We start from the raw sequence: 19,936 nt of genomic DNA, 5'->3' as shown, positions 1-19,936 counted from the left end.
CCTTCTGGGAAGGACTCTCGAGTCGCATCAAAGATGAGTTGGCGGGTCGTGACGTGCCCTCCACCCTAGATGCCCTGATTGCCCTAGCAACTCGAGTGGACATTCGTTTTCAGGAGCGCTCCAAAGAGCTGTCTCGTGAGAGACGTCCGGTACGGCATTCCTCTCCTCCACAGAAGCCCTCCGTATCTCAGTCATCAACAGCTGGGATTCCCGTCCACGAGCCCATGCAGATCGACCGAGTACGACAGTCTGAACAACGTCGAGCAGAGCGGCTCGCCAAGGGTCTCTGCTTTTACTGCGGAGAGGACACACACCTCCTACGCTCCTGTCCGGAAAGGCCGGGAAACTCCAAAGCCTAGGGTTGGTAGGAGAGGCCACCCTAGGTACTGGGACTCTCTCAGACCCGGTTATGTGGACTGTGCAAGTGTCAACGGGAGAGACGCGCTTCACGGCTGAGGCATACCTCGATTCTGGAGCAGCAGGCAATTTTATCCAGCAGGCCACGGTGGACAAGTACCAGCTGCCTGTTACTCCACTCGAGAAGCCCCTAGTGATTGCCTCTGTGGATGGGAGACCCCTCTCTGATACCATCTCCTGGGTCACCAGTCCGGTCGAACTGCGTATCGGTGCCCTGCACACCGAGAACATCGCTCTCTACGTCCTTCCACACATGTCCCATCAAATCCTGCTGGGACTTCCCTGGTTGCGGACACACGAACCATCAGTCAGCTGGGGTACTGGTGAAATCACCCGATGGGGTCCTGCTTGTCATGAGAAGTGTCTGAAGTCCATACAACCCATCCGACGACCTCCGGTTCCAGAGAACCTACCGGAACTGCCTTCGGCCTATTGGTCCTTCGCAGACGTTTTTGACAAGAAGGAGTCTGAGGTACTTCCGCCACACCGTCCCTACGATTGTGCCATCGACCTGCTCCCAGGAACAACACCGCCTCGAGGACGGATATATCCGTTGTCTCCAGCCAAAACCAGGGCCATGTCTACCTACATCACAGAGAGCCTGGCAAGGGGATTCATCCGGAGATCCTCCTCTCCTGAGGGAGCAGGCTTCTTCTTCGTTAAGAAGAAAGAGGGTGACCTACGCCCATGCATCGACTACCGGGGTCTGAATCAGATCACCGTAAAAAACAAGTACCCTCTGCCGCTCATCCCCGAATTGTTCGACCGGCTCAGAGGAGCCCGTGTGTTCACCAAGCTGGATCTTCGGGGTGCCTACAACCTAGTTCGTATCCGCTCTGGGGACGAATGGAAGACCGCGTTTAATACTCGCGATGGGCATTATGAATACTGCGTGATGCCCTTCGGCCTGTGTAACGCACCAGCAGTCTTCCAAGAATTGGTGAACGACATATTCCGGGACCTCCTCTACATCTGTGTAGTAGTTTATCTGGATGACATCCTTATCTTCTCTCCGGACCTCCAGACCCACAGAGAGAACGTACAGCTGGTTCTACAAAGACTGAGAGAGAATCGTCTCTACGCCAAATATGAGAAGTGTGTCTTTGAGCAGTCTTCTCTCCCTTTCCTGGGATACATCATCTCGGGCACTGGACTGCAGATGGATCCAAAGAAGGTCTCCTCCATACTCAACTGGCCTCCCCCTTCTGGACTGAAGGCAATCCAACGGTTCCTGGGATTCGCCAACTACTACCGCCAGTTTATCCCTCACTTCTCTGCCCTGACTGCCCCTCTCTCCGCTTTGACCAAAAAGGAGGCTAATCCAAAGGACTGGTCACCTGCGGCCGACGCCGCGTTTTGCTCACTGAAGCGAGCATTTGCCTCCGCTCCTGTACTCCACCGTCCGGAGTTAAACCGCCAGTTCACCTTGGAGGTGGATGCCTCCTCCTCGGGAGCCGGAGCAGTGCTCATGCAGAAGTCCTCCTCCGGAAAGATGGTGACGTGCGGTTTCTTCTCCAAGAGCTTCTCAGCGCCTGAACGTAATTACACCATCGGTGACCGAGAACTATTGGCGGTCAAACTGGCTCTGGAGGAGTGGCGCTACCTCCTGGAAGGAGCAGTATACCCCGTGATTATCTACACGGACCACAAGAACCTGGAATACCTGCGGTCCGCTCAGCGACTGAACCCACGGCAAGCCAGGTGGTCCCTGTTCTTTGCCAGGTTTGACTTCCAGCTCCATTTCCGACCCGCGGACAAGAATGTACGCGCTGATGCCTTGTCTAGGTCTTTCATGCCCATGGAGCAGGAGGAAGAGACTACCCAACCCATCATCTCTCCTAGCAAGATCATTCCGGTGGCCCCTGTCACCCTGGCCCAGATACCGCCCGGAAAGACCTATGTCTCTGAGACTGACAGGCAAAAAGTGTTACACTGGGGTCATGCCTCAAAAACAGCCGGTCATGCAGGCCAGAAGAGAACATGGGGTGCGATTGTACGCCATTACTGGTGGCCATCCCTTCGCACGGACGTCGCTGCTTTTGTCTCTGCCTGCTCCTCTTGTGCCAGGAACAAGACGCCCAAACACCTGCCCTATGGCCGTCTTCTGCCTCTGCCTATACCCTCAGTTCCGTGGCAACACATAGCGATGGATTTTATTACGGACTTGCCATTATCCTCTGGACACACAGTCATATGGGTCGTGGTGGACCGGTTCTCCAAAATGGCTCACTTCATCCCCATGGCTGGACTGCCCTCTGCTCAGGAACTCGCGGAAGCCTATATACATCACATCTTCCGCTTGCATGGCTTTCCATCCCACATCGTGTCCGACAGAGGAACTCAGTTCACCTCCCGCTTCTGGAGGGCGCTCTGCAAACATCTGGGTGTGACTCTGGACTTTTCATCTGCATACCACCCTCAGTCTAATGGCCAAGTGGAGAGGGTCAATCAAATCTTGACATCCTTCTTACGTCACTATGTCAACGCCCATCACGACGACTGGTCCACGCTTCTGCCTTGGGCTGAATTCTCACATAACCACCACATCAGTGAGTCGTCCTCCAAATCTCCCTTCCATGTCGTTTACGGACTTCAGCCCTCCGTCCCATTGCCTATATCCCCTTCTTCGGATGTCCCTGCGGCTGATACTGTAGCCCGTGACTTCGCTACCATTTGGGACTCTGTCAAGGCGTCCCTTGGACGCGCTTCCCAGCGGATGAAGAAACACGCTGACAAGAGGCGTCTGGACCCTCCGTGTTTCTCTCCTTGTGACCTGGTCTGGCTTGCTTCCCAGTACATCCGATTGAAGATACCTTCCTACAAGCTGGGTCCTCGCTACATCGGGCCGTTTAAGGTCCTCAGCAAGATCAATGAGGTCTCCTACAAGCTACAGCTCCCGGCCACGATGAGGATACCCAACTCATTCCACGTCTCCCTGCTCAAGCCGGTTGTCCTTGGTCCCTTCTCCGCTGCTGCCAGTCCGGCTCCTCCACCTATTGCCGATGACGACATCTATGCGGTAAGGGATATCGTGGCCATGGAGACCGTACGAGGTCGACAGTTCTTCCTGGTGGACTGGGAGGGGTATGGTCCTGAGGATAGGTCCTGGGAGCCCAGGGAGAACGTGGGCACTCCTCTGATCCGTGCCTTCATGTCCCGGTCGCGGGGAGGGGGGCGTGGGGGGGGGAGTACTGTCACGCTCCCCGGGTCCTTGGCTCCCCTCCCCGGGTCCTCTGCTCCGCTCCCCGGGTCCTCAGCCCCGCTCCCCGGCTCACCTGCCACGCTCCCCGGGTCCTTGGCTCCGGTGCCCGTCCTTCCCAGGCCCCCTGGTCTCCGATCGCGGCGCCCGACGGCTTCCCAGGCCCTGGCCGGCTCCCCTGCGTCCTCTTCTCAGCCTCCTTCCCTGGCTTCTGGCACCCGGGCTGCGCGCATGCGCATTAGGGCGCGCGCGCGGTCACTGACCCTTTCTTAAAGGGCCAGCGTCCATTAACAGGAAATGAGGCTAAACAGGTACAGGGTATAAAGGGGTGTATTGTCCAAGAGGGCGGGGCCTGATCTTCGTGTTTTCCAAGCTAGGAGTCAGGTCTCCTTGTGTCTTCGTGCCATACTCACGTATCTCTCTTCTAGAGCTGATCCTGCCACGCCATCCGGTCCTGCTGAATCCCGAACCCCGCACGCTGTCCGTCTGCCATCTGACAGTCCGTACCATCTCGGATCCCTGCGGTGAACCGTCATCTCGCTCCAAAGGTTCCGGACCCCGCCTGACATCACCTCGGCTTCCGAACCTGAGCTACGTCACCCGGACTACCATCTGTGACCCCGTGGTCCCAGGGACTTCTTCGTTACACTCACTGGCACGGACTGTTCTACTGGCCATAGTGCTTCAGCTACCGGACTCCTTGCCACCATCTTAGAGTTCGGCCCAGTGGATCCACCTCCTGGGTCTGCCCGACCGCCTGGCCCTGACAGATGTCCACTAGAAATACTAATATCGTGATTATTACTATTTCATATTTGTTCATCCATACGTTTATTTGCAAAATTGTAGGGAATACTAATTTGAATATTAATTTAATATTTAGATGACCTGTTGTAAATGTAATTTTCATTATTATAGGTGGCACAATATTTACTGGTTAGTTATGACATATCGGTATTTTGCCGGAAGCCATTTGGCTTCATATTATAAATATAAACAAGTGAAACTGTTGTGCTAAATCACTCACCTGTACAATGGTAGTCAGCAGAATCTTAATTTCTTCCGTGAATGGTTTCATGTTTGAGAAGGCTTGCATAACAAAATGAAAGGGTCAATTATTCCCAGATGTACTGCAAATAAAGAGAGATGTGGAGCAGAACAGTTCATAATTAATAGTCTATCTCTTAAACAATGAAAGGTTTAATGAACCCACTTCTTCTTATAGTACATTAAATAGGCTAGTTCATTCCTGGTGAGAGATGTAATAGTTATAAATCAGTAAGACATGTTCTTAAAAAAAAGTCCCATACTTATAAATGTCTTTGAAAGAGTAAAGGTGACAAGGTTCTTTAATTTACATACATAAAGCAAAAAAGTCAGAAAACGAACATTCAAAGTCTTGAACATACCAGTGTCTGAATAAAGTCACTTTGTTCGAGCATATTTCACATTTCATGATATCATATCACATCCAATTTTCCAAGAATAAAATCTGAAATGGCAATGTCACCTGGATTTATCTCATATTAATGTCATCTCTTGCTTCCTCTAGAATGACTTTAACATTTACAAGAGTAAAACAAGTCTATTTCGTTATCCTTCTGAAAGGAATTTGTCGCTAAAACTCCCCTATTAGTAAGGGCATTTAGGAAATAGTCTCAAAAATGTGCATGCATTGTACCTACTAATCAGAAACCCTTATTGGCCATATCCAGGACTTTTAAAAAGAAAAAGTGCCTAAGCACTAACAGGCAGGTAGTTGTTACCTACTTGCCTGTTGTGCCCGATGCTGCACTTTGCCGGCACAGAGTGGTCACAGACCGCTCTTTCTGGCAATTCAACTGCTTCCACTGACGTCCCGACAGCAGATCGGCAGGTTGTCATCTGCTCTATTCTGTACATGGGGCTTGACCGCCAACATCATGCTGATACACTGCCGATTCAGCCAGCTAAGTAGCGGGGAGATGGCTGTCAATCAGCATGATGCCAGCTGTTTTCCTCTGTCTACAGAGTATAGTGGAAAAGAAGCCTTCTCTCTGTTGAAGAAAGCATTGTATTGCCGGCAGGGTCAGTCTGTGACTGCTGTATGCCAGCAAAGAAGGGTGCGGGGCACAACAAGCAGGTAGGCAGCAACTACATGTTACTGCTGAGGTACATTTTTTATTTATTTATTTACAGTCCTGGATATATCATTTAAGTATCAAACACAGGGTTGATGAGACAACATATAAGAGCCCCCATTGGTCTCAGACTCTTTTTAAGATGTTCCGATTGCATAAAAGAGCCTAAAATACTTGCTTCTGAAAAACATTTATCACTTATTCATAGAAAAAAGTGATAAATATATGATAGCTGGGATCTGTCTGCAGGAACCCCTACTGTTCCTGAGAATGATGTCCAAAGTCCACTGTGAAATAGAGAGAGTGTATATAAGGCTCGATCACCACACTATTGACTATTATGGGACTGACAGAAGGAAACTCTCAGCCAGTTCCATAAAAATTAGTGGATCCTTTGTCACTTCATTCACGTTTTGAGGAGGCCATTTCCAATATAGGTGGGGATCCCATTAGTTGGACCCATAAAGAGTAACAATACCCTTTAATGAGAAGACTGTAGTATAGACAGTATGATAAATAGGGATCATTTAAACTTTAAATATCCAGCATTCTGCTTCTAAATCACACTTTTTATTTACAGAACCTTCTTTTTTCTCTATACTGTACATGCTTGTCTGACTGGTGCTTTACAGGCCCCAAGACTTTGGTACCAGGGGATTCTTTTCACAATTTTTCTGAGCTGTATGAGAAGAAGTTGTTTGCAGTAATGTGATGTAAACTGTTATTCCCCTTGCTGTCACAAACAATGCTAATCAGCAGGCACAAATAGTGATATAGGAAAGACAATGGTAGGTTATAGTGAGTAGAAAAACACAAAAAAAGCAATACAATTCAGGCAAAGTGTCAGGAGGCAACTTAAATATGTAGTCTGACATACATTTTACTCCCGACAGTGACCTACAACCCTGATTATCTTTCAGTGCTACTTAACTAATCAATGTTGACTTCAACTTACAGTATAAAGACAATTTCGCAGAAACTATTTGCTTTCTTTTATCTACTATAGTGATAATAGCAGGCTGCTGAAAATCTAATGTGTATTGAGATCTCCTGACTGTCCTGTCACAAATCATTTGGGGGGGAGAAGGACCTAGACTTTTGTCCCTGAGATAAGTCACCAGATCCCTCATAGAGAACATAGGAACATTCGGCTGAGCCTCGAGAGATAGTTGTTGGCTGAACAGTTCGCTAAAGCATCAGTCAATCGTCAGAGATCAATTGTGTATAGTGGGTTTTAAGGAACTTTCCTATGTAATAAAGTGATAGCATATTGCTGGGTGTGATGGCAATCTCTGTAGCCACATTACTGTTTCCTTTGCAAAACAAGTTCCAGTCATTGGTTAGAGAAGTTTTGTGAACAAAATATTTAACCCATTAATGCAGCCCCTTCATTGTTAGAATCAATGAGGACCCAAGAAGTTGAACCCCCACAAATCATAAAGTAATCCCATATTCTATTAATACGTCATCACTTTCTGAAATAGGAAAGCTACAAGGAAAGTACGGTATATATATATAGACTGATATCTCCAGGCGCAGAAAGAGTATAGACCCTACATCAGAAATCAGCATCACACTGATAAATAGAACATTTTTACATGTACTGTAAAGTAATGGCGCATTCAGACATCAGTTATCTTCATGAAGGAGGAAAATCATGTTGGTTTCATCAGTTTCATTGGATTTTCAACAGATTATTACTTGAATTTCATCTGTTTGGTCAAAGTTTTATCAAATTTTCTCAAATGAGAAAAAAAGGTTTTCCACCATCTCCAAGCAATCAGACCATGTAAAGCCTGCTTTACACGCTGCAATGTATCTTACAATGTGTCGGCGGGGTCCCGTCGTAAGTGACGCACATTCGGCATTGTAAGGTACATTGCAGTGTGTGACAGGTACGTGCGATTGTGATTGAACGTTAAAACGTTCATCGTATACACATCGTACCTTTCTCTAGAATTGCACGTCAGATTGTTCATCGTACCCAGGGCAGCACACATCACAGTGTGTGACACCCCGGGAACGATGAACAGATCTTACCTACGTCCTGCGGCTCCCGGCCCACAATGCGGAAGGAAGGAGGTGGGCGGGATGTTTACGTCCCGCTCAGCTCCGCCCCTCCATTTCTATTGGCAGGCTGCCACGTGATGTCGCTGTGACGCCGAACGTCCCTCCCTCTCCAGGAAGTGGACGTTCGCCGCCCGCAGCGAGGTCGTATGGACGGGTAAGTACGTGTGACGGGGTTAATCGTTTGTGCGGCACGTTCAACAAATTGAACGTGCCGCAGATACGATGGGGGCGATGCAAATTGCATACGAGATCGTATGCGAAATTGCAACATGTAAAGCAGGCTTTACAGAGACAGCACTCAGATTACTCTGAGTGTTGTCTGATTATTTTACTGACCCATTGACTTGCATTGCCAATTGGGATCATACACTTGAATCAATGTCAAGCATGTTTATGTAATTTTGGGCAGACCTCTCAATCCACAAAGAAAATCAGCCATGTTAGCTGCCCCATAAACTATACTAAGTATGAGTTTTATCCATGAAAAACATCAAGAGAACTTATAGGAGAAAAATATATGTCTGAATGATTCCTTAGGGGTCATTCATATGTCTAATATTTCCATGTACGAGAATAACAGAGGGATTATTCTGATCAGACTTTGATTAAAGTTTGATCACAGTATGTTACAAGTTTGGTTTGAGTGTAGACTCAGTGTGGTCTGGGTCACATCCATTTTTCTCATACATGGAGAAATAAAAAATAAGTTTCTTCCCCTTCTCCATTCTGAGAATCCATAAAAAGTGCACCCCATTTGGATATCAGTTCGATTTTTTCATGGACCCATTGACTATCATTGCCTATTTTCATCCAACACTCAGATCAAAGTGGGTATGTGCCTCCACAATTTTATGGGAACCTCTTGATCCATGAAGATTCAGGGACATATGGCCCCATAGACAATCAAAGATATGAGTGCTTTACGTGAAAAACGCGGATATCACTAGTACATGAAAATCAGATGTCAGAATGAGTCCTATCAGTTGTAATCGAGATGCATTAGTGTGGCATGAAAGTAGAATACATTTTTGCCTACATTTATCAGCCATGCTGTAGGGAATACTCATACAGTGTGTTGGAGTAATAATAATACAAATGTATGTAGCATTGCACAATCTTTTAAACATTAAAATGGAAACTTAAACATCGTTAGATTGCTATATGTATTATGCAGGTCTTAGAGGTACTTTACACGCTGCAACATCACTAGCGATTACTAGCGATGTCGCGTGCGATTGCACCCGCCCCCGTCATTGTAATGATCTGTGGTGATCGCTGCCGTAGCAAACATTATCGCTACGGCAGCGTCACATGCACATGCCTGTTCTGCAATGTCGCTGTGACTGCCGAACAATCCCTCCCTCAAGGGGGAGGTGCGTTCGGCGTCACCGCGACGTCACCATGACGTCACTAAGCGGCCGGCCAATAGAAGCATCCCGCCCACCCCCTTCCTTCCTTATTGCCGGAAGACGGAGGTAAGGAGATGTTTTTCGCTCCTGCGGTGTCACACATAGCGATGTATGATACCGCAGGAAAGAGGAACAACATCGCTACTTACCTGACAATGATTTTTTGTTATTAAACGACCGCTCCAAAACAAACGATTTTTTGTCTTTTTTGCGATCATTTTAGATCGCTACAGCCTGTCACACGCTGCAACGTCGCTAACGACGCCGGATGTGCGTCACAAACACCGTGACCCGATGATATATTGTTAGCGATGTCACAGAGTGTAAAGCACCCTTTAGACTCTTTTCACACTGGATTTGCAATGAACATTTACGGTATGCAGCGGGAAAATGTTTGCTAAATATGTTAAATGGATCTATAGGCCTCAATTCGATACACAAAGGTCAAAATGGTGTCCTGACAGGATACATTGAAGGAAACTTATTTGCTGCATAGAATAAACCCACAGACTGTGCTATTCCATACAATGATAAATACTATATTTGTTTTAAGGTAGGCTTTTGTAGTGCCATAGGACAATAAGGATGTCACTATTCATGTTCCCAGCATACTTTATATCAGTTCAGTTTATATATAGAGATATATACCATGCTCAGAAGCAGCAGGTGTAGCACTAACAACATAATCTGTCCAAGGAAACATGTCATTTGTTGTTGTTTAGGAAGCAGCCTCTTCTCTTTTATAACAATTATGGCGGTCAATAGAAAATGAAGCAGTTGGCAAGACATAGCAAATGAAACCTCCATCATAAATGACAGCGCTTCATGTGGATAATTCTGCAAGAAACATCGTACGATCTATCAGATGAGAAATGTAGTTTCAGGGCAATGAGTTCATAAGTAGCTGAAGCAACTGTGTTATGATTTTTACTTAGGTGTGTCAGCTCTCTTCAATAACTGAGGCCAATGATCAATATCTAATCCTTTACAGATCACCAACCTGTATATCTATGACACAGTGCTCTTGCTGGCTAATGCCTTTCACAAGAAGCTAGAAGATCGAAAGTGGCATAGCATGGCCAGCCTCACTTGCATCAAGAAGAACTCAAAGCCTTGGCAAGGAGGTCGATCTATGTTGGAAACTGTCAAGAAGGTAACTTTTACTCCATCTTTTATTTTCATTATTTTCCAATGAAAGGAAAAAATGATGCTATGGTGGCTAATTTTAAATGCACATTACTCTTACTAATAGCTGTGTCTGTCAGGAGACCCATAAGATTACTGTCGATGATGAATTTTGCAGCCTCACTTCATCCAGTGAAGTTTGACTATTTGATGTGAAGTTTATGCCTCTTTATTTTTAATAAGAGATAACTATATATACATGTACATATACATATATATAAAAGTGCATCTCAATAAATTAAAATATCCTCAAGAAGTTCAATTATTTCAGTAATTTAATACAAAAAGGGAAACACATATTATATAGAGTCATTACTAACTGAGCGATCTATTTCAAGTGTTTACTTCTATGAATGCTGATGATTATGGCTTCCAGCCAATGAAAACCCAAATGTCATTATCTCAAAAAATTAAAATAATCACCACAATACACCTGCAAATGCTTCCTAAGCATTTAAAATGGTCCCCTAGTCTGGTTCAGTAGGTTACACGATCAGCTTACAGAGATGCACTTAGAATTAAAGCACTCAGAATTAAAACAAAATAAACATACAGTTTATAACACAAGAATGTTCATTACAACTCTTAATAATTGATGGTCACAGCTCACTTTCTCCCAATTCCCTTCACACTACTGCATGCCCAGAAGATCACAATGTAAAAAGCCAATGAGTCACAACCACTGTAATGAAGCCATGTCCTTGTGGCTGCAGAAAAGAATGGGAAGTACCAATTTAGGATTAGTATAGTGTGTAAATTATGACTATTTCTTTTCTTATGTCGATCATACATAGGAGAATTAAATAAAAGTTATCCTTTTTTAAAAATTGCAATAGATATAAACCCGATTTAAACAATAGATTATTGTCCAATGACAGATTACCTTTTCCAAAGACAGATATTGCTGCAGAATCACAGTGGATTTGTGGATAGCTCTGTGGGATCATTTTTGTGCTTAGTGGGGACTCTTAAGTTATATGCGCACACTGCATTTTTTGCGGCATTTTTTGTCGCATTTTTGGTGCAGTTTTGTTGTCAGGACTTTCTGACGTTTGACTCCCCAACAAAGTCTATGAAGTCAGATTTGCTATGTGCACGTTGCAGTTTATTTGTCAGCGGTTTTTTTGACAAAAGATTGTGTCAAAAAGAAGCAGCATGTTCATTCTTCTAGTGTTTTTATCAACATTTGTCACAAAAGAAGCATCAAAATGCTAACAATTTGGTGTGTTTATGGTGCGTTTTTGATGCGTTTTTGGTGCAATTTTTGGTGCATTTTTGTGACAAAAAAATGCATAAAAAATGCATCAAAAACACTCCGTAAAACGCATCAAACACGCACCTACAAGCATTTTTTTGGACGTTTCCAGGCTCTCTCTGACAAGGTGCAGTTTTAGTTGCAGTTTTGATTGTAGTTTGTGTGCAGAAAAAAACTGCAGCGTGCGCAATGTAGCCTTACGCCGTATGAGCTAGTTAAACCTTGGGCTATGTCTTGTACTCCAGTTTAAACTGACATAAATAAAATCTAGGATATATATAGGATTCACCATTTACCATGTATGATATCAAAGCACACCTTTTCCTCCTCTCTCTCTCTTTATATATATATATATATATATATATATATATATATATATATATATATATCTACATGAAAAATGTTACTCAATTTGGACACCCATGACCAAAATCTGAATAAATACTCCATAATCCCCACCTTCATTATGCTGTCAAAATTATTATTGCTAAACACTGGAAAGATAACGATCCTCCCTCTCAACTCAAGCGGATTAACAAATCAAACTCCATACATACAATGGAAAAGATTTGCTTCTTTCACTCTAAAAAGTCTAAATCTCTTGGATTTGGACAAGTGGCATACATACCAAAAACTCAATAAAACTTCTGTATCCCATCATATTCCCCTATAGATATTGCTGCTGATACGTGTAAAGTTAAATTGCGTATTTAAACCATATATGTTCATTTGTATTAATTTATTTTCTAAAATTACATATTTGCCAGTCAGGACTGTATCCCTTCCCTCCATTCCGATACCTTCTCTACTTCACTTCAACAACACCCCCCCATTCCACTCTCCTATTCCTACCCTGTTAAGTCCCCCCTTTATATCTTTTTTCTTTTCCCCTACTTTTTCTGTGATTTATAGAGAATGAATGTTGAACATTCTAAAATAAAAAATTTACAAAAAAAAAAAAAAAGATGTTATCTGTCATTGTCATCCTGGCAGTACAGAAAATAAGCTGAGAAGTTAGCCTATAAAATATTAACATTTTATTGGGCATAGTGGTCGGAATGAAAACTGCAAGATTTTAGTATGATTTAACATATAAAGCAAGCTGGCATGGAAAATTAAGAAAAAAAACAAATCTTATAAAATATGCTTTACATAAAAAATGTAATTTAATCAGTAGGTCATTTTATGAAGACAAGCTCCTTTTATAAAGCAATTAGAGTAAGTGCACCATATTGTATAATTCAGGGCTGAGCATCACCGGGAAGCTGAATATCTGTATCAATAAAGGACCGAGAACGTGAGCTTTGATGTTCCAAATTATGAAAAGATTTTTTCCCAGAATATCTCAAATGTCAGTTATTTTGTACATTAGAACAGTTATTGGCACCAGAATTAATTTATTTATCACAGTACTGCAATGCTTGAATGTCAAATAGAGCAGCAAGATACGAACTGGGAAAAAATATTGTGAGAAGTAAATAGAATTTTGATGCCACCTGGCATTACATTGTCAGCACATTGCTAGTGTACATGGCAGCTACCAGCTAACAGTAACTGTCTAATTAATCTAACTTCTTTGGAATAACCTACTGAATCTTAATTAACCAGTAATTAACTGCTTTCTAAGCTTTAGAAAAAATCCTAAAACTTTTCATTAGTTTCTAACCACCCACATGAAATGGTATCATCGTGTCTAATTAGTTGTTTTCAGGTCTTAATTAATTGCTTACTATCACCTTGTTAATTGCCCAGGAAGCAAAGTGTTGTTTCATTGTGGTGAATGAACAAATGAATGAATAAATAAATATAAAACACATGATATTATATATGCTATGCTGCTGAATTTATATATATATATATATATATATATATATATACAGAAAAACAGCTGCACTGCGAATAGAGGTGCTGAACACCTCTAGGGAAAATGGCAACGCTTCCAATCAGACATGCAAATCCTAACAAAGATATGCTGCCTCCATTTTCAGATATATATTTATATATGTGTATATATATATATATATATATATATATATATATATATATATATATACAGTTAGGTCCAGAAATATTTGGACAGTGACACAATTTTCGCGAGTTGGGCTCTGCATGCCACCACATTGGATTTGAAATGAAACCTCTACAACAGAATTCAAGTACAGATTGTAACGTTTAATTTGAAGGTTTGAACAAAAATATCTGATAGAAATTGTAGGAATTGTACACATTTCTTTACAAACACTCCACATTTTAGGAGGTCAAAAGTAATTGGACAAATAAACCAAACCCAAACAAAATATTTTTATTTTCAATATTTTGTTGCGAATCCTTTGGAGGCAATCACTGCCTTAAGTCTGGAACCCATGGACATCACCAAACGCTGGGTTTCCTCCTTCTTAATGCTTTGCCAGGCCTTTACAGCCGCAGCCTTCAGGTCTTGCTTGTTTGTGGGTCTTTCCGTCTTAAGTCTGAATTTGAGCAAGTAAAATGTATGCTCAATTGGGTTAAGATCTGGTGATTGACTTGGCCATTGCAGAATGTTCCACTTTTTTGCACTCATGAACTCCTGGGTAGCTTTGGCTGTATGCTTGGGGTCATTGTCCATCTGTACAATGAAGCGCCGTCCGATCAACTTTGCGGCATTTGGCTGAATCTGGGCTGAAAGTATATCCCGGTACACTTCAGAATTCATCCGGCTACTCTTGTCTTCTGTTATGTTATCAATAAACACAAGTGACCCAGTGCCATTGAAAGCCATGCATGCCCATGCCATCACGTTGCCTCCACCATGTTTTACAGAGGATGTGGTGTGCCTTGGATCATGTGCTGTTCCCTTTCTTCTCCAAACTTTTTTCTTCCCATCATTCTGGTACAGGTTGATCTTTGTCTCATCTGTCCATAGAATACTTTTCCAGAACTGAGCTGGCTTCATGAGGTGTTTTTCAGCAAATTTAACTCTGGCCTGTCTATTTTTGGAATTGATGAATGGTTTGCATCTAGATGTGAACCCTTTGTATTTACTTTCATGGAGTCTTCTCTTTACTGTTGACTTAGAGACAGATACACCTACTTCACTGAGAGTGTTCTGGACTTCAGTTGATGTTGTGAACGGGTTCTTCTTCACCAAAGAAAGTATGCGGCGATCATCCACCACTGTTGTCATCCGTGGATGCCCAGGCCTTTTTGAGTTCCAAAGCTCACCAGTCAATTCCTTTTTTCTCAGAATGTACCCGACTGTTGACTTTGCTACTCCAAGCATGTCTGCTATCTCTCTGATGGATTTTTTCTTTTTTTTCAGCCTCAGGATGTTCTGCTTCACCTCAATTGAGAGTTCCTTAGACCGCATGTTGACTGGTCACAGCAACAGCTTCCAAATGCAAAACCACACACCTGTAATCAACCCCAGACCTTTTAACTACTTCATTGATTACAAGTTAACGAGGGAGACGCCTTCAGAGTTAATTGCAGCCCTTAGAGTCCCTTGTCCAATTACTTTTGGTCCCTTGAAAAAGAGGAGGCTATGCATTACAGAGCTATGATTCCTAAACCCTTTCTCCGATTTGGATGTGAAAACTCTCATATTGCAGCTGGGAGTGTGCACTTTCAGCCCATATTATATATATATATATATATATATATATATATATATATATATATATATAATTGTATTTCTGAACATGTTTTTGTACACAGCTAAAATAACAAAACTTGTGTCACTGTCCAAATATTTCTGGCCCTGACTGTATATATGTATATATATATATATATATATATATATATATATATATATATATACATATGTAAATATATATACAGTTAGGTCCAGAAATATTTGGACAGTGACACAAGTTTTGTTATTTTAGCTGTTTACAAAAACATGTTCAGAAATACAATTATATATATAATATGGGCTGAAAGTGCACACTCCCAGCTGCAATATGAGAGTTTTCACATCCAAATCGGAGAAAGGGTTTAGGAATCATAGCTCTGTAATGCATTGCCTCCTCTTTTTAAAGGGACCAAAAGTAATTGGACAAGGGACTCTAAGGGCTGCAATTAACTCTGAAGGCGTCTCCCTCGTTAACCTGTAATCAATGAAGTAGTTAAAAGGTCTGGGGTTGATTACAGGTGTGTGGTTTTGCATTTGGAAGCTGTTGCTGTGACCAGACAACATCCTGTCTAAGGAACTCTCAATTGAGGTGAAGCAGAACATCCTGAGGCTGAAAAAAAAGAAAAAATCCATCAGAGATAGCAGACATGCTTGGAGTAGCAAAATAAACAGCCGGGTACATTCTGAGAAAAAAGGAATTGACTGGTGAGCTTGGGAACACAAAAAGGCCTGGGTGTCTACGGATGACAACAGTGGTGGATGATCGCCGCATACTTTCTTTGGTGAAGAAGAACCCGTTCACAACATCAACTGAAGTCCAGAACTCTCTCAGTGAAGTAGGTGTATCTGTCTCTAAGTCAACAGTAAAGAGAAGACTCCATGAAAGTAAATACAAAGGGTTCACATCTAGATGCAAACCATTCATCAATTCCAAAAATAGACAGGCCAGAGTTAAATTTTCTGAAAAACACCTCATGAAGCCAGCTCAGTTCTGGAAAAGTATTCTATGGACAGATGAGACAAAGATCAACCTGTACCAGAATGATGGGAAGAAAAAAGTTTGGAGAAGAAAGGGAACGGCACATGATCCAAGGCACACCACATCCTCTGTAAAACATGGTGGAGGCAACGTGATGGCATGGGCATGCATGGCTTTCAATGGCACTTGGTCACTTGTGTTTATTGATGACATAACAGAAGACAAGAGTAGCCGGATGAATTCTGAAGTGTACCGGGATATACTTTCAGCCCAGATTCAGCCAAATGCCGCAAAGTTGATCGGACGGCGCTTCATAGTACAGATGGACAATGACCCCAAGCATACAGCCAAAGCTACCCAGGAGTTCATGAGTGCAAAAAAGTGGAACATTCTGCAATGGCCAAGTCAATCACCAGATCTTAACCCAATTGAGCATGCATTTCACTTGCTCAAATCCAGACTTAAGACGGAAAGACCCACAAACAAGCAAGACCTGAAGGCTGCGGCTGTAAAGGCCTGGCAAAGCATTAAGAAGGAAGAAACCCAGCGTTTGGTGATGTCCATGGGTTCCAGACTTAAGGCAGTGATTGCCTCCAAAGGATTCGCAACAAAATATTGAAAATAAAAATATTTTGTTTGGGTTTGGTTTATTTGTCCAATTACTTTTGACCTCCTAAAATGTGGAGTGTTTGTAAAGAAATGTGTACAATTCCTACAATTTCTATCAGATATTTTTGTTCAAACCTTCAAATTAAACGTTACAATCTGCACTTGAATTCTGTTGTAGAGATTTCATTTCAAATCCAATGTGGTGGCATGCAGAGCCCAACTCGCGAAAATTGTGTCACTGTCCAAATATTTCTGGACCTAACTGTATATATATATATATATATATATATATATATATATAAATATAAAGCTGAATGTGTGTGTGTGTGTGTGTGTCTGTATGTATGTGTGTATGTCCGAGATTGGCATCCGCACTGTCGCAGCTACAGCCACAAAATTTTGCACACTCACACTTCTGGACCCCGAGAGCGTCATAGGCTATGTTTTGTGGGGAAATTTTAACCTCGCGCTTTACAGTTATTCACCAAAAAAACAAAAATTAAAGCGAATGGAGCTGGGAACCACAGTGCAGCCAGAACTTCAGAAGAATGCGCAGCCATGCCCTTATATGGAATGTTGGCATTTCACAATGCAGCCAGGGAAAGAGACAGACACAGACAGGGATAGAGGCAGACACAGACAGGGTAAGAAACAGACATAGTCAGGGTAAGAGACAGACGCAAAGAGACAGACAAAGAGACAGACTGACAGGGAAAGAGACAGGGAAAGAGAGGGAAAGAGAGAGACAGGTTAAGAGACAGACACAGACAGGTAAAGAGACAGAAACAGACAAAGAGACAGACACAGGGAAACAGACAGACAGGGAAAGAGAGGGAAAGAGACACACTGGGTAAGAGACAGACAAAGACAGGTAAAGAGGCAGACAAAGAGACATACACAGGGAAAGAGACAGAGGGAAAGAGAGAAAGAGACAGACAGGGAAAGAGAGGGAAAGAGACAGACAGAAAAAGTGACAGAGATAGATAGACAGACGGAAAGAGATAGATAGACAGGCAGGGAAAGAGATTGAGACAGATGGAGAAAGAGACAGAGACAGTCAGAGACAGACAGGGAAAGAGACAGACAAAGAGATAGAGAGAGAGACAGGGAGATATATAAAGAGGGGGAGACAGACAGAGAATGGGAGAGAAACAGAGAGGCAGTTACTATCCCCGGCGTTAATACATTCTATTTATACATTCTATCCCGGGAATGTTAATACATTCTATTTTGTTAACAACAGTTATTAACCTGGGCGAAGCCGGGTAGTACAGCTAGTATATATATAGATATATACATATGTGGATATGTATATACTGCTCAAAAAAATAGAGGAACACTAAACCCCAATTTTTTTGATTAAGTGTTCCCTTTATTTTTTTGAGCAGTATACATATATATGAGAAACTATTCCAGCTGCACACTGTGAACAACCAATATAAATTCTACCTTATACATAAATGGAGGTATTTAGAATATTATAATGGCCAATGTAATACCAGCCCAGCGCCCCCTTCACGGCAACCTCCTTTGCGGGGTCCTACACTGCATCTTCTCTGGGTTTTAAAAACCTGCAAGATCAGCTGGTGAACAAAAAGGAGGCTAATGAAGCAGCCAGGAGCTGGAGTGCAAATCCAGCAAACAGAGCAGCACTCCCTGTTATATGCATTATACAATAGAAAAAAACACAATGAAACAGGGGTTCCCTTGCTGGTTTCACACTCTGGTACTAACCTGAGTTCCAACCGTACTGGCAGCACTTTTACAATGTGAACAGGTGCGTATCTGGATGGCCTATAAATTTTCACAGTGTGCGGCTGGAATTTTTTCTCACATATATATATATATATATATATATATATAGATATATATATATATATATATATATATCTATATATATATATATATATATATATATAGATATATACTGTATATGTGTGTGCGTATATATATATATATATATATATATATATACAATCATGACTGAAAGTCTTGGCACCCTTGAAATTGTTCCAGAAAATGAAGTATTTCTGACAGAAAATTATAGCAATTACATGTTTTGTTAAACACATGTTTATTTCCTTTGTGTGTATTGGAATGACCCATAAAAAAAATATAAAGAGAAAATCTAAAGAGAAAAAAAGGCAAAATGGACATAATATACCCCAAAAATGGGCCAGACAAAATTGTTGAAATTTTCCAAAATTGTAGTTAAACAACTTATTTCAAACTTGTTCAAACTCATCTGTGGCAATACTGTCTCATGGTGTTCCACTCTAAACTGACCAGTAGTGGACTCGCAGATAACCGGGATTGGTGGGTCTAACCGAGTTTAAAAAAAATCTCGGTACCAGCCCCATATTGGTCCCAGTTATCTAGTACATAAGGATAAGGCTGCACATCAAAGTTAGATAATAGTATAATGTTATAAGCATACCAGAGGCCAGATGCCAGTCCCCATATAAGTCTATGGGGAACAGAATCCAGCAAAAAAAATGGTAATAGCAGTGATAGGGGGATTGGAGCAAGCACATCATACGTACTGAGTCTGCGGCGCAGTTGTAACTTCTTCAGAGCAACTCATTCACTTCCAGGGCTACTCATTTACCTACACATGCAGTGCTTTAACCACCCACTGGCCATGTTATCCTCTGTGATTGGTTGCAGTCTGATATGTCCCCAGTCTGTTTGACAGTGTCTGACTGCAGTAAATCACAGGTGCTGTGTTACATTTTGCAGTTTTCCCGAGCCTCGATCCACCACTGCTCCACCATCATCCCCTGCTGTTGTCCCTGCTGGCTCTACTGCACCACCTGTCCGCTGCACTTGGCTGCTAAGCATCAGGTGTCCAGGATCTGTCTGCGTTCAGAGACTAAAGGGTACTGTACACGCTGTGATCTCGCTAGCAGGATAACTAGCAAGCATACCTGCCCTCGTCGGTTGTGTGTGACGGGCACATCGCTGCCCATGGCGCACAACCTCGCTAGGAACAGTCGAACATACTTACCTGCCTAGCGACGTCACTGTGACCAGCGAACCGCCTCCTTTCTAAGGGGGTGGTTCGTTCGGTGTCATAGCAACGT

The 19,936-nt window shown here is 42.7% G+C and overlaps 1 protein-coding gene across 2 annotated transcripts in view; it reads left to right on the top strand.

The window, feature by feature from the left end:
* GRID2 (glutamate ionotropic receptor delta type subunit 2) overlaps positions 1-19,936 on the top strand; it is a 1,893,008-nt gene that overhangs the window by 1,047,032 nt on the left and 826,040 nt on the right. For both annotated transcript variants that reach the window (XR_012754338.1, XM_075351083.1), the window contains exon 7: positions 10,207-10,368. Coding sequence is in view for 1 of the 2 variants with exons in the window: in XM_075351083.1 (XP_075207198.1) it covers positions 10,207-10,368 (162 nt within the window). In the remaining variant the exon portion in view is untranslated. The remainder of the gene's footprint in view (positions 1-10,206; positions 10,369-19,936) is intronic.

Source organism: Anomaloglossus baeobatrachus, chromosome 1 (assembly GCF_048569485.1).
Source record: "Anomaloglossus baeobatrachus isolate aAnoBae1 chromosome 1, aAnoBae1.hap1, whole genome shotgun sequence".
NCBI classification, from domain to species: domain Eukaryota; kingdom Metazoa; phylum Chordata; class Amphibia; order Anura; family Aromobatidae; genus Anomaloglossus; species Anomaloglossus baeobatrachus.
This window is presented reverse-complemented; position numbering and strand designations above follow the sequence as displayed.